Raw genomic sequence first — 25,485 nt, forward strand, 5'->3', positions numbered from 1 at the left:
AGTTATTTGCAACATTTTTATTCAACGGTGGAGAACCAAATACGATCTCCCAGCATGTGAATAAACCATACCAGATAAGTGTGCTGTCGTGATTAATTAATTAATTCATACATACATACATACATACATACATAATTAATTGACCACTTTTCAAGGACAATGAACACTATCATGACAGAACAGAACATTCAACAACAACTGTTAAGAATCCCAACTGGCGGGACACAAGCTATTTGGCTATTTACAAGTGCAGATGAGAAGTTGAACCAGAGACTTCCAGAAACAAATTCAACCAGTGGCCAGAACCTGTCTTGAACACTGAATCCCTGGGATACAGTGTATCATTTATTAATTTGGTTATAAAGAATACCGGGGAGGGTAGCTTAAAAGAGAGCTTTCTTCTTTGAAAAGGGAGGACTTATTATATTAGAGAGGGGGGACTTAAAAGAGGATTTATGGACCAAACATATTTTTATAAAATTATTACAGTTACTGCCAGCTTTGTGTTCCTTGTCACTGCAATATGCAGTATTTACATGTAATTCATAAACCACCCTTGTGTCTTGTCAAAGATCCCACATTTACTAAGGTTTAGGGTTGGTCAGCTTTCATTGTTGGGTCAGGATAATTCCTTTTGAGCAGACCAACTCAGCTTGATGTGGTGTGAATTGACTGCAGATGCAATTAAAAGCTTGCCTTCATTCATCTTTATGTAAGAAAGGTTAAGCAATTTAACCCTCAGTTGCTTCAAACTCAAAATGTCAATTTAAAGTTACTGTTTGATTTTAGTGACAAACAAAACAATAAAATTTGGTATACATGTATACATGTAAGAGGAAGCATTAAGCAGCTTTCCTAAGCCCTCCTTTGGCAGCCTTATGGATAGCTTGATCAAGTTTCCAAATCTTATGCTGTCCTTTCACAGGAAACTTTACTGCTAACTGCTGCGGATTCTCACACATAAAAACAAAGGGAGACTCTGATTCCCCTTCAGGGAACTCATTTCTATAATCTTCCTGGGCAAGGCAATCCACAATGTCAACACATCCCAACAAACATGATGCGGGGTAGTGTTTTGGAAATGCAATGGCTTTGTCACCATACAAAGCCCTGTACATCCCTTCAACTGCTTTGATATCATTTTCCACTGGTTCTTTTGCAGTAGATGCAATCCAAATACGCCCACGGTGTGCTGTGTACCATGTGCGGCCTTCCACTCTTTTGATTCCCATCACAAGTAACGAGGCCCATGGCTGATGCATACTTAAGCATGAGCCATTGTCAGACATTTCCTGGAATTCCTTGTCTTGAATACGCATTACCTCTCTGTTCTTCTCAGCTGATCTTTCATGAGAAGCTGGCTTGCTAAATTTGATTCCTGGATGAACAAATTTTAAGGAGGTAACATTTTGATACTTAGGAATCGACACTACTATGAATTCAGAATTAATATCTGAGCTGTAAATACCAGAAGCTACAGCAACATCTGCCTCAGAGCCATAATCACAAGGTTGGTTTTCATCAATGACTCTTCGGCCTGCAAAGTCAAGTGTTACTTTCATCTGCCTCCGTGAGCCATGGCGTTTCTCTCTTAGTTCCTCTTCTTTCTTTCTCAGTGCATCTTTTTCCTTTTTTGACAGCCACCTGTTGGAGTCACTCGCAAAGTAATCACATTCGTCATCGATTACCTTGGTACGACGAACACCACTCTTATCAAACTCAATAAGTTTGTTCTTATGTGCAATGGCCTCTTGCAGGCTTTTATCTGCCACTGAAAGTGTTGCCTCGCTCTCTGAAACTGCTTCTATTGATTGCGTCACAAGTTTTTCATACAGTTTCTGACTCTTTTTGGAATTTCTCGACAATATTTCACGCTCCTCTCTGGTGCAAACTAAAGCCCCACAAAAGTAACAGGGTCCAGAACCTTCTTGCATGCAAACAATGCGCCCACATTCTGTGCAGTTGTTGATAAGCTGGTGCTTTTGACCGAGACATTCACAAGGATGTCTTCCAGGTAAGCGCACAGAGCTTCTAGCTTCACCTTCATCTCCATACAGAGGTACAAATCGCGCGGTTTTCTTCTTTAGCTCTTTTCCTGAGTTCATCATCCCTTTGTTTTCGCTTTTCAAGAGTGGTGGATAGCTTGCAGCCACAAATTCACCCGAACATTTCTGAGAGTACGAAATATCGAGTCCACAGGTTTCCACGACTTTGGTAAATTCCACCAAGATGTCTCGATGTTCACTTCTTTCGGGCTGAAGAACACTTTGCAAATATGATTGTAAGTCGCTTGCAGTATTCATCGACAGTATATTTTCCGTCACTTGATCTTCATCATCTGTTATCTTTAGCAATTCTTGAAGACACCATGCTTTTACTTCAGTGAGTGCCGCCGCCATCTTTGAATTCATTCAAGGCCTGCTGGGCATGCCCTGTACTCATTACCGCTGGAATACAGCATATTCATCAAGTCTTCATCAATCGGATGTTTGAAGGAAGTTGCTGGAACGCTCGTGTCGCGCGGCATCAGAGAAAGTTGTCCGTTTCTTATTTTATTTGTCTCTCTTTTGCTCATGTTTTACTTTCGGCAAATTATTACCGGTGTTAACTATGGACAGCGTGAGGTATTTGACATATCACCAATGGAAAGAGAGTAAAGACGGCACCAACAAGTCCCCAACGTACCATCAGAAACTTCTCGCCAACGTCGAAAACCTTGAAACGAATGTGGGAGCGATCGATAAGCTTATTACAGGTTATTTAGATGCTACGAAGGCTTTCTGCGGGGCGGGTTCCCAACTAGCTGAATCGTTCTCGACGGTTTTAAAGGAGACTCCTCTTCTGGAGATCTCGCAACAGCTGAAACAAGTGGTTGAAGAAATTGATCATGTCGCGCACAAGTCGAGTGTTCATATTACGAGTCAAATTTTGGGAACACTTTGCGAGTTTACAGCGACTTTGCCAGGGATTAAAAGAGCGATTGAAGCCCACAAAAGAAGTGCACAGAACTATGAATCGTGCCAAGAAAACCTAGAATTGTTGGAGAAAGAGGACGGCTTGGTGAACAACGATGGCAAGAGAGTCAAAACGACGAGACAGCGCTTTCGTGCTGCGACAGAAGAACTTGCGACGGAAGAAGAAAAGTTATATAGAAGCTTTTCAGAAGTTGAGGAAAATCGTGTAAAGGTAAGCTAATTTATTATTGAAAAATGCCCACCTTATCTAGACTTCGGACTGACATCTTGACATGAAGGTTGTTATTACAAAACTACCAACTGTGCCATGTCAAAACATAATACTCCTTTTTTCAGACACATCTGTTTTTCGGTTTTCTTTGTCGGTAAACCGAGAACATTTAAGCTTAAAAGCTTATAGGCAAGTGTATGGCAGTACTAAATCGCATAAAACCCCTTTGCGGCTTTATGGAATTTGGACGATTAGTTCAGTTCAGGTTACGGCCTGTCAAGTAGCGAAAAAAATTTTGTCATACTCTAAAAATAACTGCTGGGGTAAACATTTCGGCCTAAAACAAATTACCTCAGAGGCGCATTCAGGCGAAGATCCTCTTCAAATGTTGTTAATCAGGTTCGGAAAGCCCGAAAAATAGAGAGGCTAATTGGAAAAGAGTCAATGAACATTAATGTTTTGATTGGTACAATTGAATACGATAATTCTTTCTCCCATATCATGCCTCAGTGACGCCTTTCCATAGCTCAAATGTACGTTGTCGCCCAAAAAACCTTTTTGGCCTACAGGTGGCGAACTGAAGTCTTGGCTGTTGGAATACAGTTTTGGTTTGTGGTATTGCAGCCGTTATTACCTGATCCCAAGTTCCTGTTTGGCAAATGGATGAAATCAAAGCAACACCGATGTGCTTCCGTTTAAGATCAGTGTCTCGCTTTGCCATTAATAAGAAAGCACGAGAATTTAAAAGAAACAAATAAACGTGTCAAATGTATTGAAGTTTTTCTGGTGTCTCACAAAGGTCGTGAATGCAATGTTTTGTGGGCCTTTTTTGCTAGAGGGGAAAAAGGAAACTGAATGTTATTGGTCTGCTCTTGGTGCGGTGCCTTTTTATTAGGAAGAGTCTCTCATTTTACAAGTAGATGTTTGATGATTGTGTTTACATTGATGCGTGGTTCATTTTTAATGTGCAAAGATACCTGACAGTTACTAAAATCGTTTGTGTTTTATTTGGGCAAGTTACATTTCTTGCAAAAATTAAGTAATGAGAAGTCTTTATTATTTTCATTTCATTTTATTTAAAATAAGAAGAGCAGCGTTTTCACTTGAAATCCCAGCCTCTGCACTAATATGGAATCACATGCAGGCATTTTATAACGTGTAGTATATTATTTGAAAGTTGTCACTTTTCTTATTTCTGTCAGCCCCAGGAGTGCTGTCATGGAATTTTTGTAAATATTCACTTTCTTAATGGAAAGACAAAGTTATTGCAGTGATACACAATATTCAAAGCTTAATTGAAAGTGGAGGGTGGGCGGTGGGAGAGGATCAAGCAAAAAATCTTAGCTCAAAAGTAGGCGATCAATTATCTCTTTAAAGCCGATGACACACTGTTCAACATCCTGCAACATTTGTTGCTGAACAAATGTTGAACCATGTTGCACAGATATGTTGAACGGAAATTATAGAGCTGATCTCTATTTTCGTTCAACAACATTCAACGTGTTGAATGGTATATTTTAACATTCAACAAGACATGACACACTGTTCAACATTGGTTGAACAACAGCTGCAACGTTTGCTGATGAACAAATGTTGAACTGTGTATCACCGGCTTTAGACTAAATCTGGAACTGTACAAAGGAGTGTTCCAGTGATAAGCTGTTCTTGAGGGGAAGGAGTAACATGATAACTGTAATTTGACAGATTCTTCATTAAGGACAGTTTTCAGACATTTGAAGTCAAACATGTGCAACAATATATATAGATATATATATACATGTATTATTCATAGCTTTTCACCCTTGTATTATTCATTTGGTTGACATTTGGAGATATGCTTTCTGCTGTAATACATGTAGATTTAAACAAACCAAGCCTTTGACTTCCTTTTCAATTATTGGTGCTGAAATACAAGAAGAACTTACTGATGAAAGCGAATGTGATCCTTTTGCCATCCACAAGTGTAATGCAGTGTAAGACAGTGTAATGTTGCTATTAATAATGTTATTGTATTGACTTGCAAGCATTGTTTCCCTAAAAAGGTATTCAGGTGTGTCACCAATTTGAATTCCTTTGTTCCAGGCAATGGAAACCTAATAATGAAAGCCTTTTTCCGTTAAATGTGTATGTTGTACTGCACATGTACATGTAAGTAATTCTTGTATTGTGCACAGTAAAATTGATTTGCTTGAGGCAATCTGGCCCCATGTTCATGCTATTAAGTTTCATCCATGTTGCTTGGACTCAACCAAATTAAAATGTTTTGTGCATGGACCAGCAAATTACATGATACTGATTGAGGAAAGAAGTACCACATTTAGGTGTGTACACGTTTAAGTCGATCCAGTGTATAAGTCGACCCCCCCGGTTTTTGATAGCAAAAAAAAAAAAGGTTTTCTCAATTTGCTTAGTTACTGTAATTCTGACTGCAGCTCTTTACTTTAGCATATTTCTTCGACTTAATTTCAGGAACTGTGAATGCACAAAAAATTACAGCAAAGTTTAGTACCAAGCATTTTGTTGGTTTCAGCTCTTGTTGTGTACCCAGGAAATTTGTCCTTGGGTTTCGAAAAGCCCTCATAAAAATTAACCGAATATGGAAACCTCAAACTAACTGTGTCAAACACGCTTTATTCTTCATTAATAACTGCCTATGACGGCAGGAACTCAACGCATGTGGTGAAATTTGAGCTAAAAGCGGTTAAGAGTAGAAAACAAACAGATCCACAAACTTACAATTTACTTAATAAAATGAACTAATCGTAAACAGGAACTTGACGAAAAAATACACTTAATTTGTCACGAGCTGTTAACTGAATTGACTGCTCAAAGCGGAGAAAGCTACAAAATGCACTGAATTGCACAAAGCGAAACTTCTGACTGACAACACTTAAAATGACTAAATTAAGCCTTAAACGCCTGACTAAAAAACTGACAACTACATTCCTAAGAGAGGAATGCAACTGCGCTAATGAGTAGGCCTTTGGATCTAACAGATAGAAAGGGCTTTAGTGGACAGGCACAACATCACAGAAGCTGGAAAATCTTTGAAATGACTTGAAACATTATTAGTCTATACATGTTAAAACTTAATGGCTCTCTCACATGACAAACAAAACAAAAAATTTCATAAACCAAACACTGCAAAGTTTCCAAGGCCATTTTAATTAGCCAAGTGAGCAACAATAAAAAACAATCATTACCAACCAGTGTTTGCCTTGGTTGAACACAAGTAACAATGTGTGCACCCAAACACGAGACATTATGCCAGGTTAAATTTGTTTTATTTGAAGAAACATACAATGTACATCTCTTTCTGCCTTTGATAACCATAAATTTTGAGCCTCTATTTCAAAATTGTGCTTGTGAGTATCTTCAACACTGGAAAAATCCTTTTTCATTTCAACTGGAATTTCTTGCATTTTACATCTCTTGTCCAAGAGGATAATTATGATGAGTAGCACAATCATGATGTACATTTGTGTAACATAGTGAAATTTTACAAAATTTTTCATGCTTTCATAAAATTGGATGAAAAGGAACCTGACAAAATCTAATAGTCTTTTAAGCTGATATCTTAATGTAAAATGAAATTTTTTGTACTGATGGATCAAAAATAAGCAATTTTAAATTTACCCATGACCCCTTGCAGGCATGGTAATTTCCTCATTTTGCCTAGATTACCCTAAAAAATTTTGTTAAATAACCCGAAATATTCTCATTTTTAACTTTGACATTACAGAAATGTTAATTTCAGAGTTGATTATATGCTCTGCTTGATTCGCAATTGAGAAATTCCGGCGAAATGTTCCACATGGATTGCAAAAAACAGGGCAAAATGTGCTGAAGTCCAGAAAAAAACTGGTTTAACTGGATAAAAACAAGTCAAGGCCTGGTAGCAAAGCTTGCTCTGAGGGAACGTTTCGAAACGTAATGGCGGATCTGCAAGGAGAAACTTTTGGTTCTTTCACGCTCTAAATTCGCTTTGTCAACCTCTGAACGTCAAGAAGTGTTTCAGACTCACAAAGAGGTCTCGTTCTTTCACAATTTGAATTGTTTCTTTCTGAGCTTTGGCATGTAATTTGTACATGAGATGAGCATTCTGTTTTTCTTTGGGTTTTGTAATGTGAGCTCGGACAAGCAAGATACAGAGGACATTTTGCGAAGCTGTGCTTTGGCTCTAAGGCAAATTGTAATGGCGGACAAAGTGTTTCAGACTGAGAAAAAATGCTCTGGCTTCTCGTGTGCTGAGAAATTTTCGGTAAAACTTTCTCCAAAGCAACTACCACAAATGAGCATTCTCGAACCATATTTTATTCTGCCTAACTTCAAAACATCCGTGGGTTACAGACGCAAATTGCAAAACAGCACTGAAGATTTTAGGAGCGTGACGCTCAAGACTGTTGTGCTTTTCGGCCTCTTTTCTCCGTCATTGGTGAGAAATTAACCACATTTTTTTTATTTACTGGTTGCAACATTGTTTATGTGAAATATGTTGTCGATTTCGTTGTGAGGAATAAAGTACAAGCCGTCTGAAGAACCTTGTTGTGCTCGTCTTACTAGTTTGCGTGTTACGCGTGACGCGCCATTTTTTGTCCCCAAAGTGGACAACCGAATCCGTTTATTCTAAACTTAAGCGACCGATTTCGCTAATCTACACAGTAAATGTTACTTAATATGTAAGAAGCATATCTGCGAAATGTGAGTGGCTAGCCCTTCTTACCAGCGGAGATCTGGCCTGAAGTGTTCGTTCAAGATACTGGTTTCCCAAATGTACATCATGATTGTGCTACTCATCTATGCAAATTTGGAATAAATCATTTAGCTGCAACTCCGCTGTAAATTTTTGACTCGTGTAAAAGTCAACGGTGATTTTTGGAGCTTATTTTGAGATCATAAAAGATCAACACATACGCTGGTAAATTTAACCCATTAATGACCATAGGTGGCAGCACTCATGTTTCCCCCTGATCCTGGCCGATTTTAATCATTAACCACATTCCACTGAATAGTTCATTGCAAAACTAGTAAAATTAGTGCCAAGTGAGTAAGAAAATTTGTTCAGTATTATCAAGAAGGCCATGTATGTTGATTCAACCACAAGACTTTCGTAAGAGACTTAAAATCATATATGGGATGTGTGAATTTGCACTTCATTTTAATATTTTGCAAGTAATGATGATGGGAAAAATATGAATCACCAACATTCCATCCATTTGGAACAATCCCTCCCTCAGTAAAAGAAATATAAAGTAATAAAAGTAAAATATATTGTTACTACATGTAATTTGTATGAAATGGTTTCTGTGGCAGATGTTGGGCTCTTGCTTTCTGTCATTGCTTCAAGTCCAGTCACAGTTTTTACTGTCATCCGCTGACTTGACGTCATCCATTGGTGGTTTTCATGAGATTGGTGACTATCTGCGGGACAGAGAAGTCACCCTGTCTCTCAAGGATGCCACAGCTACATGGATTTCTCTGGCTCAAGTAAGTTGGATGTTATTGTTGGAATAACAGTAAAGTAAAGCAACCATATTTAATGTCGATAACTTGTAACAGTAATTCAACTGACAAACCTGAGGTCGACGGTGCGCTCACTTCGAAACAAGGATGTAAGATCCAGGAATCGAACTCAGGATCTCTTGCCCCAAGGCCGCGCACTAACCGACTGTGCCACCCTTGTTCCTCATCAAATTACTAGATTTTTGTGATGTTTATTTTGGGGAACTCAAGTACGTGCAAGGTTTTTGTCAAGTACATGTATGCACGTGAAATAAAATGGCCTGCACATGGCCACTTTCATAAATGGCGACCACTTGTATATTCTTTTGAAATTTGCTTGTCACAGCAAGGCTAGAAAGGCTTATTAGGATTAAAACAGAAGAATATTAGTTTTTATTTGGCCACCATTATGAAAGAGGTCTGTGGTGCTTAATTAAAGAGTTTAATAATATTGTTGTTTGGAAGCCATCTTCCGTGATGTAATTAATTTTTATTTACTTCAGGCTAACCAAGCATTGCGTCATGGTGATGTGTTATCACGGGAACAGCTTCAGGTCTTGATGCTAACTGGCCAAGGTGAACTTGCTGATCCTGACAGAAAAGAGTTGACACAAAAAGTTAATACTTTACTTAAGGTAAAGGTTGTTTTAATAAATTTACTTTTGCTTTTGTGAATCATCAAACTTGTGAACTGCAGAAACATGCCTTTACCTTGTGTTTAAATTATGGCAATTGAAGTGCCCCTGTGATAAAAAAAATCACTTCCTTTTTTCCCTTAGATTTTGAAAGTGTGTTTGCTTAACACCTGACTGGCAAAATTTTGAACTTCGATTTTTATTCAAAGGCTGTTTACTTTGTGTGTAAGTTTTGGATTTCACAGTCCTTCATTACTCAAGTGTAAAACTGACCGATTGGACCTCAGAGGGTTGGATCCAGGGAAAAGTTACGTCAGAGGGTCACCAGCTAAAATGTGCAGCTTGTTATAAATGCAAAACAGGAGTTTAAAAGTGTGAAGGCCCAAAACTACCGTGATGCATATAAATTCTGCGGCACCCACATGCCAGCTCTCAAGAACATAGAGTTACAATGTAGTGATGGTGTACCATTAAAAAGGAAAATTCCAGTTAAAATTAACAGGTGTGTTTTTGAAATCAAGGCTTAAAACTTTGGTCACATAGTTTAGTTAACATAGTTTTGAAATCCAAAGAAAACTAAGAAGGGGCACTTTAACCCACTGACTTGTGACTGGTGCCTAAGGACACCCCCAGTTAACCAGTAAATCGTTTAAGACATAAGTCTCACTCCCAGGGGTTAGTGGTTACGAACATCACTGAAGCAGTAACAAAGGGAAAGACTGAAAAATTATTGAACCATGAGCATTGCAATAGCAGTGTGATTTTATAACAATTGAGCAATCAAGCCAACTTGGAGCAGGTCAGTTTGTGAGTTCATAATAAACCTAGTAAAGGGGATGTTAGCATTTATTAATAAGATTCTTACATCATAATTTACAGTATGTATGATCTTTGTGGACACATTCTCAACACATTAAATGAAGTTACAAAATGACGATGGCATTGCAAAATGTAGATGATGCAAAATGCTGAAAAAGTTTAGCAGAAGCTTTGCAGTGTTTATTGATCAAAGTGTGGCCAATATTAGGTGGTTGTCCTGTTAGGTCGTTGCAGCCATGTTGGTAGACATAAACAATACATCTGTGATTAGCTCCCCATTTGGTCATCTACCCACAATATTTTGCATTTCATAATTTTAGTCAGTGTGTCCAGAGATCGGTTGCAAATTACCTATGTCGGGAGATATATATATATATAACCAAGTGACACTAAAACCTCTTACAATTAATGGCTAGAAAGCAGTTCTTCATTTTTGAAGCTTGAGATAGGAAAGTTATATTTTTGTTTCTCATTTATTATAGAATTACAGGAAAGAGTTTGAACGAGCACCTACACCAGAAGCAGACATACCTGCAGGCTTCCACAAGAATCCCAGAGGAATAGAGCTGGCTCTTAAGGTTTGCTAATTAATTATTATCATCATTCAATCAAGATTTCTTCACCTTTCTGATCACTCTACCAGTGGTAGAAAGAGCATCTCATTATTAAGCCATTGACACCTCAAACACCCTAGGATGCCCCCCTCCGTTGACGAGTAAAGTCATCTGGCATTAGACAGAGTAAAATCTTTCAAGTCTCACTCTCAGTGGTTGATGTGTTTTTGTTTGAAAATTATTTTTTGCTTTTAACAACCAGGGTCTTCCCACAGGCCATTCATTGTGGTTAGGGTCTGAGTAATTACCGTAATTCTGGTATTGTGGACCAGCATGTATATGTTGAAGGGAAAATTTGTTCTCAGATTGAATCCGTTTTTACCTACAGACATATTTAGTTGAAACACTTAGCGAATAGTCCAGCATCATCGTGTTACAAGATTGTAGCTTATACCACATCCCCCTCCCCTCAATTCAGTGTTGTGTAACAATTTCTCGGGCGACTGCTAGTAGTTGTGAAAATCAACATTGGAGGAGGGGGGGAAACGGGGATGGGTGTTTCAACAAAATATTGTGACAAGTATTGTAGGTTAAATTGGTGATCCACATTTTACCTAGGTTGAATACGCACTCAGTCAGGAATGAAGACAGTTTCTAATGTTTTTATATTTGATTTAATATTTTTCTGATTGTTATCATACAGGTATATTTATTTATTTAGATTAGCTACATGGTGATCTGTCTCGCATAAAGTGTTCCACTCTTTTACAGATTATCCTTATGGCTTTGTTTGTGTGTACATATACAGTAGATTTTTTTTTGCCATTAAATTGTAATAAATAAATGTTAAATAAAATTTATATTAGATAAAATTAATTGACGAAACTTTTTACGCCTAAATTAAGCCTAGAGAAAAGTTAGGGTTAGGTTAGGATTAGTGTTGGTTGTCATACATGGGTATAAATTGACTTATTATAGAAAAGTACATGTAAGTAATGAAGAGAACTGTGGTGGGTTGAGCATGTTCTTCATTGTAGTGTAGTGGTGAAGACACAGCACTATAGATCTGGAGGGTCTGAGTTCAAGTACTGGTAAGTGCCTACAATGTAACTTACATTGTACTATGCTGTAATGTTGAGAGTGAATGAATACAGAAACCAATAAGATGATACAAAACACTGAAAAGATGTGTTGAGATGCGTTAGACAGAGCTTGAGGGAAGGTATAGGTGTTTTCAATCTTTATTTTTTGGCGGGTGGGGTGGGGGGGGGGCATTGTTTGGGTGGGTTGATAGCTGCTTTAAACTAGTAGAGTGCATATTCAACCTATGTAAAACAGGGATCACTAATTTAACTTACGTAAAAACGGATTAACCTGAGCGCAGATTTCACCGACAACATGATAAAAAATTATCATTATACTGTACATTAAATTTTACTGACTTTTGTATCAAGGAAAACAACATTATTAATTTTTTCTCAGGATGATGTTTATGATGTGTGACCTTCCACAGGAAAACGTACACTAACGTTTGCCCGTTAAACGGCTTAAAACTAACGGACGGTTGACGGATATTCAACGGTTTTGAAGATTGGTTTAACGTTTTTTACTAACGCTCTGATGGTTTGTGCTAACGCTCTAACGGTTTGTGCTAACGCTCTAACGGTTTGTGCCAACGCTCTAACGTTCTTTCCATCAGTTCTAACGTTCTGCCTTAGCGCTTTAACACCAAGTCTTAGTTCTAAGCTCGAAAGGCTGATCGATGACACCACAACGTAGTGAGCGATTACCGTTCATCGAACAAAGGCCATGGTTTGAAGTACTAGCACCATCGTGAGCTGGCCAAAACAAATCGGATGCACATTTCAGCGAGTTTTTTGCTTTAAGAATACTACGATGTAGACAGGCCACCAGAAACGATTGCGTGACTTTTAAAATACGATTCCGAAGAGGCGCGCCCATGGCGCCATAACTGCTGAATGCAACGAAGTCCGGATACAAGTGGCTAATCTCGATATGTGTTGACCGTCGGACTCACAATGAAGCGATGCATTACTAAATTGTGAATTTCTCACGGCATCCATTACTTTATTAGCTACTGTAGTTTCAAAGTAAAATACAACAAATGAATATTTTCATCCAAAGAAATGTAGCATTTTAATTTGTTTTTAACGCCGAAGTAACTACACATTCAAAGCGGTGCGTTCAGAAGAGAGCTCTTTGCTATAAATACGACAAAAGAGTTCTGTATCATCAGTTAAGATGCCGAGGGGGCAAAAAAGCTCGCGAGAAACTCCAGGCGAGTGGTTAAGTTAAACAGATATTTTTCAGTTGAAATTTGGTAAGTCATGCATCATTCAATCACATTTAATTTGGCGTTCGCGCAGGATGGGTCTTCGATCTTTGGTCTTCGTTTTTGGAGTCTTTATTGTCCATTCTACCTATTAGCGTAGTTATTTCAGCTTGAAATCCATCCAAGACTCGAAGCGCTCAACCTCAAATAATATCGAAAACTCCAGCATTCCCAGCGCCAAGGATGCGTAGCAGGATTTTCGTATACCGGCTTTAGATACATGCTTGCAGCCGTCACGCCATGTGCTCCTCTCTGATTGGATGATGATTTCTTATTAGCCAATCACAGAGGAGCAAACGTTGTGACGGCTGCAAGCCGTCACACCAAACTCCAACTACGCTTCCTTGGAGTTCCGAATGCTGGATTTTTTCAATTTTATTTGAGGTCCAGCGCTTCGAGTTTTGGACGGATTTCAGATATAATGGCATGAAAGGAAACCTCTGGGTTTCAGCTTGCTTGGTGCGTGATTTGAAACCTGTACGATAGGAATTTGTTTGTGAGTTTCAGCTTGATTGGTGCGTGATTTGAAACCTGTACGATGCGAATTTGTCAGTGAAAATCGGCTTGGTGCTGGAGCGATCCGAAATCGAGCTTTCCACCCTTGTTTTACTATTGGTACGCAGAGGTGAACGTCGAACACAAACCCTTCATTTTTCTCGGTATTTTTAATTTTTTAAAAAGCGCTCTACTACATGTAATTCTACTAAGTTGTAGAAGGACACGGTTGGTTTTCCCAAAGAGGGTCACATTTTTAAACAACGCTATAGGAATCCTCTGATCCGGAACAATCGATACAGATTATTAATTCACTTGCAAACACAATCCAAGATTTGCCCAACGGATAAGGTTAATAACTATTATACATCTGACGTATGAGACTAACGCTCTAACGGACGAGGCTAAACCCCTAACGGACGAGGCTGACGCTCTGACGGATGAACCTAACGTTCTGACGGATAAGACTAACGTTCTAACGGATGAAGTTGACGCTCTGACGGTTTCATGTAAACTTCTAACGGACGGCTAACGGATATCTAACGCTTCGGTCAATTTAACGGTTTAGTGTTAGTGTACGTTTTCCCGTGGAAGGTCACATGTTATGATTATTAATTAATTTAGGGCAAGGAAAACAATAATGTCAATGAATAGGTAAAGAGGTGGAGGGAAGTACCTTGAATTCAGTGCATGACATGTCTTGTTTGCATGGTTACAGCAAGGGATGTCTTAATGATTTTATGATTTATGCAAGGAAAACAATAACATCAATCATTGAAAAAGATCTAAGGTGGAGGGGGAGCAGTTTTAGTTCAGAGTATGACTTCTCTTGCTTGCATTGTCAAACTTAGGGATGCTGTAGTGAGCTGGAAGCTATGGCTGCTGGAGGTATCACAGAGGCATCCACTGCTCAGGCAATGGAACAACAAATACTGAAGTTTATTCCTAAATTGCAGTTACGAATTGGTGAGATACAAGTACAACTGTACATTTAGCAGTGCATAATAGTAACAGAACTTTATTTTCACATGATAATGTTTAAAGCTGAATAGCTTTTGGTGTTGTGCACAGATGAAATCACATCAAATTAATGCATATCAAATCATATTGATTCTTGCTGAGTGGGGAAAACTAGAGTACCCAGAGAAAAACCTCTTGAAACCGAGAAGGCCCCAACAAACTCAACCCACATACTGTATGATGCAGGATGTGGTAATCAAACCTGGGCCACATTGGTGGGAGGTGAGTGCTCTCACTACTGCCAACCCCTCCCCCCCCCCCTCCCCCTCTCCTTCCACCTGTTGTCAGAAGAAATTTGTTGTCCTTATTTCTGCAGTCTTGTGGGTTGATAACATATGGGTTGTTTTATTTTCAGGATATGTCATGACTGAAGTGTGTTCTTCTCCAAGCAAAGCAAATGATAATTTCAAGTCTAAAATGGTGAATATGCTTTGATATGCTTTGTTTTCACTTTAAAGACTTGATCAGCAGTCTGGTGGAGTAAACATGGCCATGTTTTTTAAATCATAATTTCCTGTTTTGCACACATGCAATAGTTTCCATTTTCATTGTTACAGCTTGTAATTTTGCTGTGCTGGAGTTTTGATGGGTGCTAGCCTGTATTTTTTAGGAAGTTAATTTTGAAGGTTGTAATAATTGTCAGTCACATCATTTTATTTTGTACAGCACTGTATCAGAGACCTTGTCAGTTCTGTAGCCAAACAAAACGACATCCCCCTTAACCGTGAAACTCTTGACATGTTTGTGCTGATGGTGTTGTATGAAGCCTGTTCTCCGGTGTCAAGCTCTGCGGCAAAGACTGCTGTGCAGCTCCTCTTTGGAAGAGCTCACTTGGTGAGAGTGAAGAACGAAAATATGACAGTGTTTCATAAGATGAACACATAAGTAGTGATAGATGTATGGCCAAGAGAATACTTAAGTGACTCGCTAAGAATTCCTGTGTTTTTTGATTTGTGAATCTTGAAGAAAAAAACTTTTTCATTTGTTTTGGGTAAATATGGTTGAGGGTACTATTTGGCCTGTGAAATTAGCCAATAGCCAGCTCTTAGTGGCATCCCTGATACCGGTAATTATTAACATTTCACATAACAAATTTTTGTTGTAAGGTGCTTAATTTTCTCTGGGTACTGTTAATTAAATAAAAAGGAAAATGCTTTGTTTATAGTAGAAGTGCTCTTAGCTATCAAGCTATTTTATAGGCACCCCACTTTTTGATAATCTGAAAGAAACAATTCCAACTTAACAGAAACATGACTAAGAGCCCTAACTGGCAGGAGGCAAACAGTTGGCTATTTACAAAGTGTCGTGGAGTTGAATCCAGGACAACCGGAAACAAATCCAAACCAGAGGTGAGAACAAGATTTGAACCCGGGCCAACCACATTCAAACCCAATGTCCTAATCACTAGACCACGCCAGCTCCTGTATGGTTTTCAAGTTGATTTTCCAGAATCTTTTGTGGCTTAAGTCAAAGCGGACTTGTTGTGTTTTAGGTTACTGCTAAACCAAGTAAAGAGAAAAACACTCGGCTGGCCCAAGTGTATGCTAAGGGAACATCAATTCATGTGGAAGTTTCCACCACATGGTAAGTGTCTTCTTCCATCACTGCACGATCATCGCACTCTACTGTTCTTTGAAGCAAAATAATACCGTAAAGATTTGTGTATAAGCCGCATCTTTTTGCTTGAGTTTTGGGCCAAAAATCGCGGGTGCGGCTTATACACGAGACCATTGCTTTCAGCGGGAGTAAACTGGCTTGTAGGGGTCACAAATTGTACTGAAAACCTTCAGTAACTAAAGCTCAAACATATTGAAACCTGTTGTTGATCACTGGTTTCGGTAGAAGTGGTGGCTCCGAAAGGAGCTGTTTGTTTGCATCTTCAGGTTCTAAACCCGAATCTTGCTCGCAAGTAGTTCTTTCAAGCGTTTCATTTGCACTTTGTTTGAGTAGTTAAACTCTAACTGGCGTGGAAATTCCTTTCCTCTGCACAGCTGCTTACAATTTCCTTTATGACAAATCACCTCAACACTGATGTCTCGACTACGTGCAAGAAAATACCACGCTATTTGGAGGACCTCGCGAGGCAAATGGCCAACCATTTCATTGCGTTTTTCTTCCATCGATGGCTTCCATACGTCTTGATAAACATGATATCCATGCACAGCTGATGCGAAAGGGAACGTTTTCATGTCCAGACTTCCTCGTTATGACTGCATGGTTACGAAGCAAACGTTTTGCATCGCTCTCCTGCGCTTTTTTCGTGCAAATTCTATCTTTTTCAACTGTGGGCTTTAACAATGAAGACAATTGTTGTCAGTTACAGGGAATAGGGAAATTGATTAAAAAGAAACTTTTAAAAGGTATTTTCAGAGTTGATTAACTTATTAATGTTGCTGCAAATACACAACAATAGATTTTGTGCAAACAAACTACCAACTTTTTTTACAAGAGTGCTTTTTTGGAGTTCTTATTTTTTTCAAAATTATGCTTGAAAGTTGGGGGTGCGGCTTATACACAAGTCTTTACGGTATATCAAATGTTTGTTAGGCCACAAGTAAACAAGGTTTTAGGTTGAAGTCTGCACTTCCTATGAAGCTGTTATTGATGTACATCTGTTATACATGTACACTTTACCATGGTACACTGGATCTGCCTTCATCTCCCCTCCCTCGGTCAGAGTGGTGATAAAATTTTGTTTCAATAGCTGGGTACAGTTCACAACAAATCACTACCAAAACGTCATTCATGTCTTTAATATTTTAAGATTATTGGTTCATTATTATTTGTTATGTTGTTACAAACTTCACAGGCTCATCACAGAAGATGCTTCAACCTTTTCATCTTTGCTGAAAGATTTGGACGTAGCTTCACCTCTTGGGACAGTGGATGCTCTTTATACAGCCAAGTTTAGTTTGATGGATTACCTGGAAGACAAGTGAGCCATTTTTTCTTAGGCCATAAAAGAGTATTTCTTAGAGGTGTACATCTTACCAAAGTGACAACAGAGTTACATGTATTTTATCAAAGTATTGTCTTTCTTTTTTCTTTGTTCAGAGAAAGACCTCTTCCTGCTATTCACATAAAACGACGAAACCTGTCCAAGTCTCCACCTTTGCTGTCCAAACTGGACACATCTCAATGTCCCAAGCACAAGAGTTTTAGAAAGACTTTCTCCAAAGCAAAGTCTAAGATATTTTCAAGGAAAACAGGGGCTTCCAAGACAAATGTCCTTCCAAATGCTGGAGTGAATGCAACCAATCAGAATGTTGTATCTGGTGCTGGCACCAGAAATGAACTAGCAGGTATGTGTGTATGTATGAAGTTATGCACCTACATGCACAGTATTGACAGTAACCTGAACACAAAAAATAATTGTTGGGTTATTGGAAACCTTAATTTTTCATAGATTCAAACAATTGCATTCAAGTTCCTGTTATTAATTAATTAATGTTCTTGTAGTTCTTGTGCTTAGTTGTAATTTTTCCATGTTTCTGTAACAACATTATTATATGGTTTGATTTTTAGGAAATCGCATTTCAGTGGCATCAAGCACTGACACAGGTGACGATCATGACACAGACATTGAGGATCCCTTGCCCCTTCCTCCACCACGCCCAAGGCACTGGGCTAAGAGAGCAAAAGAGCAATCCATGATATCAGATTGCAACAGTTCCAGCTCAGCTAAGCCAAAAAATGAGCACTGTAAGACTGATGACACAAGCGACTGGTCCAGATCAGTTCCTCAGTTTCCCCTACCCACTTTTAAACCAACTATGCCAAGTAAGTAGAGTACCGTGGCACCTGAGTACATTTCTGATCTTCTAGTACTGTATATACAGTATCAGCTAGGACTTTACGTTTGTCTGGGAAAGAATCTTTAGAAAGCTCAAGACTTATGGAAGTAGATCATTTAATTATGTAGCACCACCTCTATGGAATCAACTCCCCGAACGCCATAAGGCAGACACCATCTCTCGCAATAAATTATTTAAATCTACAGTAGGTTAAAGTGCCTATAACCTCAAATCACATTTTCACTTTATTTATTCTCTGAAATCATCCCAAATACATTGTGTTACTTTTAAAACCTTTTGAATGAAATTTCACTTTTTTATTGGCTTTGAAAGACGGGAAAAGTGGTCATACTTTGTTCCATAACCGAGCAATGAAGGGTAATGTGTTCGATACGGGGTTGACGTTAACTTGCAATCAGGAGTACAATTTTCTTTACACAGGGCGGAAAAGGTACGCCTATTACAATTTCTTAACGAGTCGTCTGTTGCCCACCTGTCAAGAGTGATGTTATCATGTGTCATGCTATAAATGTGAGCCAATCAGATTTTACTGAAAATTACCTGCACATTGCGATTCAAGGAAAGACGCAGCAAAAACAAAATAGAACTCTAGCTGGAATGTCTGCGAAATCAGACTTTATCCTTACAATCCAATGTGTTTTTGCAAATCCCACTTAACAGTTGGGGTGGTTTCTTTGTTCAAACCATCAAGGAACAAATAATTTCAAGGTAAAATAGGAGAAAAAGCCGAATACTTCATGTTATCATCAGGCGCAATCAACAGTACAATGAACTTTATTTAAACTCGATTACTTGAGGTGACAATGAAAGATGCTAATATCACTGTAATTTTAGGAAAATGTCAAGTTTTCTAGCAGCAGCTACTCAATTATCATTTTGTGAGAAGTGCACCACTAAACCATTGTTCAGCGCTTCCGTAAACAATGTCGCATTTCTCTGTCAAGCTCGGCTGATTCCCCAAAAGTGGCAGCACTAAAGTTCTCTTCTGTTCTTTTTGGAATTTGTTGCTTCCAAATAATTATATTCCAAAGGCCTTTAATACCACAACTAAAAACGTTTTAGAGTCGGTGGAATTGGAACGATAACACTATTGCCAAATCCCGTAGGAAGTATGACTATAATGTCTTCTTTGCGACAAATCATTCTTTGGTTGCATTCTCTCTGCCCTTTCTTTAAAGATTTTTGAAAAAAAAAATCTGAAGTCGAAGCAACAGTAGCTGTAAATGGAGCCCAAACATCATTCCTGTTCAAATCCTTCTTGGCAGCCATATTTGATCAGTTGTTAACCGACTTCTTTGCAATTCTGTAATCAATCAGAGAGAGGCTCCAAGAGCTCTATTGTTTTTCGGCCAATCAGAGTAAAGTCCAGATTATGGACTACCGGCAGACGACTCGTTAAGAAACTGTATCAGGGGTACCTTTTCCACCCCGTGTAATTTGCAAGTTAATTTGCATCGCTGTTTTCAAAAAACTTTCTCAGTGCAAAGCAGTTTGTGATGTCAACCATATATCGAACCTATTCCTCTTCATTACTCGGGTATTGATCAAAGTGTGACTACTTTTTCCGTCTTTCAAAGCCAAAAAAAATGAAATTTCATTCAAAACGTTTTTAAAATAACTGATGGGGGCTAGATAATTCTTGTATTATTATTATTATTATTATTGTTATTATTATTATTATTATTATTATTATTATTATTATTATCTTGTTTTCGCACATTTGATTTCCAATGGAACTTCAGTACTCCAGGAAGCTTGGTGACAACAAGTCTCCTCAAACTTCTAGGACCTTCCTAAGAATCCATGCCGTATTCAGAATAACACTTTTCTGAAGCTCGTCTATCTTGGTCTCTATACCAATATTCTCTAGTCTCCTCTTTAAATGAGATTATATTATTAATATTATTATTATCATCATCATCATCATCATCATCATAGTGGTAGTAGTCATTGCCGCCACTGCCGTCCCTGGTCGTCGTCGTCCATTCAGTCGCTTTTCCGGAACAATGAAACAAATCGCACTTGAGTTACATATAAAGAAAGTTAACATTGCCAATCAGCAGAAAGAACTTGACTAGGCTATTTACAAAAACAGCTGAGGTGTCGAACATTGGACCTCAGGGATCTCAAGTCTAACCATGTTGCCTCTGAGGTGAAGTGAAGTGAAGTGAATCTATAGTCTCTCACCTTATTATGCTTTGTGGCGGACTTTAGCTAGACTGCTTGTTATGCAGTTTACGATTAATTTTAGGAAGTGAAAGAAGCCCCTGCCCAGATAAGGTCAGACCACAATACCTTGATATTTTAGTTAGTATACATTTTAAAGCCAAAATGATCAAAGTAAAGTGGACTGTGGACTTGTTCCTTTGTTCTTTTTTTATCAGATTCTCAGAGTGAGCTGTCTTTAGCTTCTCAAGAAGAACTTACGGAAGTTATCAACTTTCTTTCTGGTGCACCCATCAAACTTCGACTTCTTAATGATGATGACACCAATCGAAGCATGGCAGAAAGTCACATGACACCAATTGATAGTGGCCTGGGGAGCATTTACAGTGTGGCATTGAGCAGTGTAACGCAAACCAGCATTGCACCTGGGCAGGTTGACAACAAGGGAAATAATGATAGCAAGTCACCTCCAACCCATTCAGAAACAAAAGAAAATTCTTCCAGTCCATTGGACTTAGTTTTAGATTGTTCCAAAGACGCAAATTCCCAATCAAAAACAGAGATGGTCTCCATGGAGACACAAACCTCCCCAACAACTGAAGTTTGTCCAATGATGCTTGACAAACCTGCCAGTGCTAATGCTCAGGGAAGAGAGGGACATCTACCCTTAGACTCCAGAGAACACGACCAACATGACAACCTGACCATGCCTAAAGGTAGTATGAAATGTGAAAGTGAAACTGACATCATAATAGTTGATGCTGATGCAAAAGACAAAGAAAAGATGGAGAGTCCACAACCAGCATTGCAGCTTCAGAAGAAAGAGATTACCCTTGTTGGTGATGTGGAGCCATCTGATACTCCTGATGCAGTGACAACTCCAGTGTCATTAGCTATATGTGAAAAACATGTGGAATCTACAAAAACAACTAGTCCTGCACTTATGACTGTCAGCTCAGATGAGGGTGGTGAGTCTAAAGCAGTCTCCATTACTGAAAGCTTAAGGTAACAATGTGCTTAATGTTCATGTTAGTAGTTGTAATCACATTTTATCCTACCAATGATTTTAGGATGAAACTAATCTTGGGCTGGGAAGGGTTAAAAGGGACATAAATTTTGAGTGGAGCTTTAACCTTTGACACCCAAACCGACCTAAACCGGCCAGACAATTTTACTCGTCAGTGGGGAACCCCTGGGAGTCAATGGGTTAATCACTCACTGAAAAACTATGTCCCCAACGCCCAAACTGGCCTAAACCGGCCTGGCTTAGTATTTTACTCTGTCTAACGCCAGACGATTTTACTCGTCAATGGGGAACCCCTGGGAGTCAATGGGTTAATCACTCACTGAAAAACTACATGTATGTCCCCATTAACCTTTCGACGTCTAAACCAGCCAGACTTATTATTTTACTCTGTCTAACGCCAGATTATTTTACTCGTCAATGGGGAACCCCTGGGAGTCAATGGGTTAATGTCCCCATTAATCACTCACTAAAAACAATGAAATAAAATGGTATCTTTCATTCCTAAAGGAGTGTATGGGAGAATGCTAGTCCTCCATCTGACAAGTCTGATACTCTTAGCAACAACATGGAGGGCTCACTGTTACACAAGAAGGACATCCACGGCTCTCAAGACACACTTTATCATAGCTGTTGGTCCCTGTCTGACTTCCCCGGTAATGGCAAGAAAGAGGATGATGAAGAGAAAGAGGACACAAAGAGCTTAAATGAGAGCTTGTTACCAAGCAACTCAGGCTCAGGGCTTCTAGACCTTGGTTTGAAGTGGTCAAGTTATGGAGGCAGTATCCACGGAAACCCTGTGTGGGCCAATATTCCCAGTGTAAGAAATTAAGAGTTGCCGCAACAGTGACTGTAATTCATGTACCGTAGTTGTCGACCCTAAAACATAGCAGTTCAAACCAAAATCTTCAATTTGATCCTCAGACTAGCACTTGACTATTAATTGATGGAATGATTACAGCGGCATCATAAAGGATTTCCCTGGAATTTTCCCTTGGGGAAGAGTGTTCTAGAATATAATAAGCATTTTTCTTATATGATATGAAGTTTTGACTCTGCATTCATTGTGGTTATCCGCAGCAGTTAATAGTTGGTTGCATAGGTTCAGGACTCTTTAAGCTAGGTATACTGAAAAATTATGCATAGTTTTTTCCCACCTCATTTTGTTTGCATGCGGACAAAAATTAGGTTGAACACTTGACTTTAAAGAACTGATTGATTGGAAAAGCACACCAGTCTCTAAATTTTCACATGAATATTGAAGAGTTTGACAAGTAAAGTAAATCAGCCATTTACATTAATTTTGTTCACCAGGCTTCTGACAACAACTGGAATCAGTCCCAAGACACACCCAGCAGTGACACGTCAGGTAGAGGTAAAACTGTGTTCTCACTGGGATTGGGAATCACTGGCCCAGATATGCTAGCTGCTGCAAGAGGAGGAAGGTATGATCCCTTGCCATGAATGTCCTTTCCCTAAATACCAGTAGATTTTGACAGCCCAACAGTAATCTTACGAAAAAATGCCTACTTCTTCTTACTATTTTAATCGTGTTTAAGATGCAGTCTTACTAATCTACCCTTTGCCAGTTTTACACCTTTTCATCAATTCCTTGAAAGGCATTTAACACAGTATTTTGTTTTTCTTAAGTTGTGATGCAGTGCATAGTGAAAGCTTTTGTTTCGTGCCAAATGTTGGTAAGCCATGGAGCACTGAAGACTTGGCCAAGACGGTAATAAAAATAATTTTATTTGCCTTTTACACAAGATAACACCTTTTGTTATATAAACACCAATGAAATACCCCATAGCTTTCGCGCGAAAACAACCCTGTATCTTCACGTGTGAAAATAACACGTTATCTTTATTCATGAAAAGATCACCGCAGCAGGGATGGCGCAGTGGTGAGAGCACTCATGTCCTACCTGTTTGCCCAGGTTTGATTCCCCAGACTCGGCGTGACGTCATATGTGGGTTGAGTTTGTTGGTTCTCCACTTTGCACTGAGAGGTTTTTCTCCGGGTACTCCGCTTTTCCCCTCTCCTCAAAAACCAATATGATTTGATTTGATTTCATTTGTGCACGACCCCACAAGCTATTCAGCGTTAAACATTATCTTGTGAAAATAAAGCGTTAGCCCTTCGTCAGAGCGAATCGATCGCTCTGACGAAGGGCTAACGCTCGAAACGTCAGCTTTTATAATCACTGTACGATGGTCAATTTACATTTTCAACATCGCGGATAAAACCAAATTTTTGTATACTACTTCCCCACCGACGCAGCAAGCGACTGCGCTGACGTTCTCCCTAAAACCTCAAATTTGGTCATTTCACGTTGTTCTTTTGCTGACGACGGCAAAGAAATGGACAAAAATGAAAAAAGCACGTGCAGAGCGTGCAAAGCTGTTGTTTTTACCCACTACATATGCAAATTTTTGACGTTCTCGTTGCCGTCGCCGTTGTCGTTGCTGAAACTCCCTATTATATCCTTCTCACGGGCGCATTATACCTTTCCATCATTTTATTTATTTTGAACTTTTCTTGGTGAAAACAAATTTATTGCGTGCACTAAAAAATGGACACCAATTTTTTTTATACATTTTACTACCATCACTAATAATTTTGGTTTTTACTGTTGCTTTCAAAGTAGGCAATAAAAATTATTGCATCATCCAAGCATACCAGGTTTTTTTAAAAATTACCCAGGGCAAGTAGCAACAGTTTTTGTTATTTGTATTTCGGCTTTCATACATTGTGGATGCCTGACTCACCCTGACTTTTATTAGCGTTGTTCATCTGGCATGCCTTTATTTACCACTCTTATGTTTACTACTTCAGTCTTCACAAAAGAAAATTGATTGGTTTATCTTATTTACTTTTCCTCTCCATAGACTCCTTGGTCGACTCGAGACACTTCACCACCCCTGCTTTGGTCCAAGGCAGTTTCATTAACCGAAGAGACATTTAGGCCGTCTCATTATCAACCTCCCCTCCCAGCACAGCACTTTAGTGATCCTTTCCTTCCCAGGGAAAATTGGTGGCCACAAGAGAGGAGTCCAACAGCTGCGCCACCTTATCCTCACCCCTCCTATGGACGGTATCATTCAAACCTCCAACGTCAGCGTGCCTTTGATAATGTGCAAGTGCATGGAGTGTCTGGAAATTTGCATCGAGGACGTAGCACAGTGAGCAGCCAGTCTGCCTTTCAGCCTGTCCTCTCAGGGTATCGAAAGCAAGGTCAGCCAGTCCCACAAAGCCGTCTTCAGGTTCCTGTTCATTATGCTGCAGGACCTCGGTCTCATTACAATTCCAACCCGCAGTTTTAGGAATACATTGAACATGAGATGGAATGAGATTATGGAGGTTGCACGCCGGTCCTGCTTAATACTGTAAATCAAAGAAAAGTTTTAATCCAACTGTATGTTGCTATATTTTATTTTATTTTTTTTCCTCGAAAACTGATTCAGAAGCCTATTGATTAATTATTTTGTGATTAATACTACTACTAATAATAATAATAACTTTGAAAATTTATATAGCGCATGCTTCATGACAGAATGATCACTTGATGATCACATGAATCACAGAATTTAGTGACTATCCAGAGGAAGACGACCTCTATAAGTATTATGTTGAAAGATTTATATAGTACCTTGTTTGATTTATATATCATATTTCAATCGATGCTTTCTCATATTATTAAGTAAGAAGAAAATTCTTTTTATAAATGCCGCAATTGAGATTGGTTCTATGACATAATTTGTTACAGGTAATTTGAGAAACTATGAATGAAATTCAGGTAAATTGTTTAAAGTGGGATTTTTTTCCCATCAGTATTTTGACTTTCAATTCGTGTAAGGTCACAGTGATAAACTGATAAAAAATTATCGATTTCTTGAAGATAAATGTCTTTCTCACG

At 38.8% G+C, this 25,485-nt stretch overlaps 2 protein-coding genes across 2 annotated transcripts in view; one reads left to right on the forward strand and one right to left on the reverse strand.

Moving 5' to 3' along the window:
* LOC138018395 (activating signal cointegrator 1-like) lies at positions 1-2,497 on the reverse strand. Its single transcript, XM_068865013.1, has one exon. The coding sequence runs from the start codon at positions 2,409-2,411 to the stop codon at positions 843-845; it is 1,569 nt and encodes a 522-aa protein (XP_068721114.1). The 5' UTR covers positions 2,412-2,497; the 3' UTR covers positions 1-842.
* The window catches only part of LOC138018394 (uncharacterized), a 23,013-nt gene continuing 11 nt past the window's right edge, over positions 2,484-25,485 (forward strand). The window contains exons 1-16 of the mRNA XM_068865012.1: positions 2,484-3,186; positions 8,500-8,673; positions 9,192-9,323; positions 10,625-10,720; positions 14,396-14,510; positions 14,920-14,984; positions 15,231-15,398; positions 16,057-16,148; positions 17,374-17,499; positions 17,619-17,866; positions 18,090-18,344; positions 20,764-21,550; positions 22,080-22,389; positions 22,884-23,014; positions 23,220-23,301; positions 24,458-25,485. The exon at positions 24,458-25,485 is cut by the window's right edge and continues 11 nt beyond it. Of these exons, the coding sequence (XP_068721113.1) occupies positions 2,611-3,186; positions 8,500-8,673; positions 9,192-9,323; positions 10,625-10,720; positions 14,396-14,510; positions 14,920-14,984; positions 15,231-15,398; positions 16,057-16,148; positions 17,374-17,499; positions 17,619-17,866; positions 18,090-18,344; positions 20,764-21,550; positions 22,080-22,389; positions 22,884-23,014; positions 23,220-23,301; positions 24,458-24,892 (3,792 nt within the window). The 5' untranslated portion in view covers positions 2,484-2,610 and the 3' untranslated portion in view covers positions 24,893-25,485. The remainder of the gene's footprint in view (positions 3,187-8,499; positions 8,674-9,191; positions 9,324-10,624; positions 10,721-14,395; positions 14,511-14,919; positions 14,985-15,230; positions 15,399-16,056; positions 16,149-17,373; positions 17,500-17,618; positions 17,867-18,089; positions 18,345-20,763; positions 21,551-22,079; positions 22,390-22,883; positions 23,015-23,219; positions 23,302-24,457) is intronic.

The sequence above is a fragment of the Montipora capricornis genome, chromosome 10, assembly GCF_036669925.1.
Source record: "Montipora capricornis isolate CH-2021 chromosome 10, ASM3666992v2, whole genome shotgun sequence".
Classification (NCBI taxonomy): domain Eukaryota; kingdom Metazoa; phylum Cnidaria; class Anthozoa; order Scleractinia; family Acroporidae; genus Montipora; species Montipora capricornis.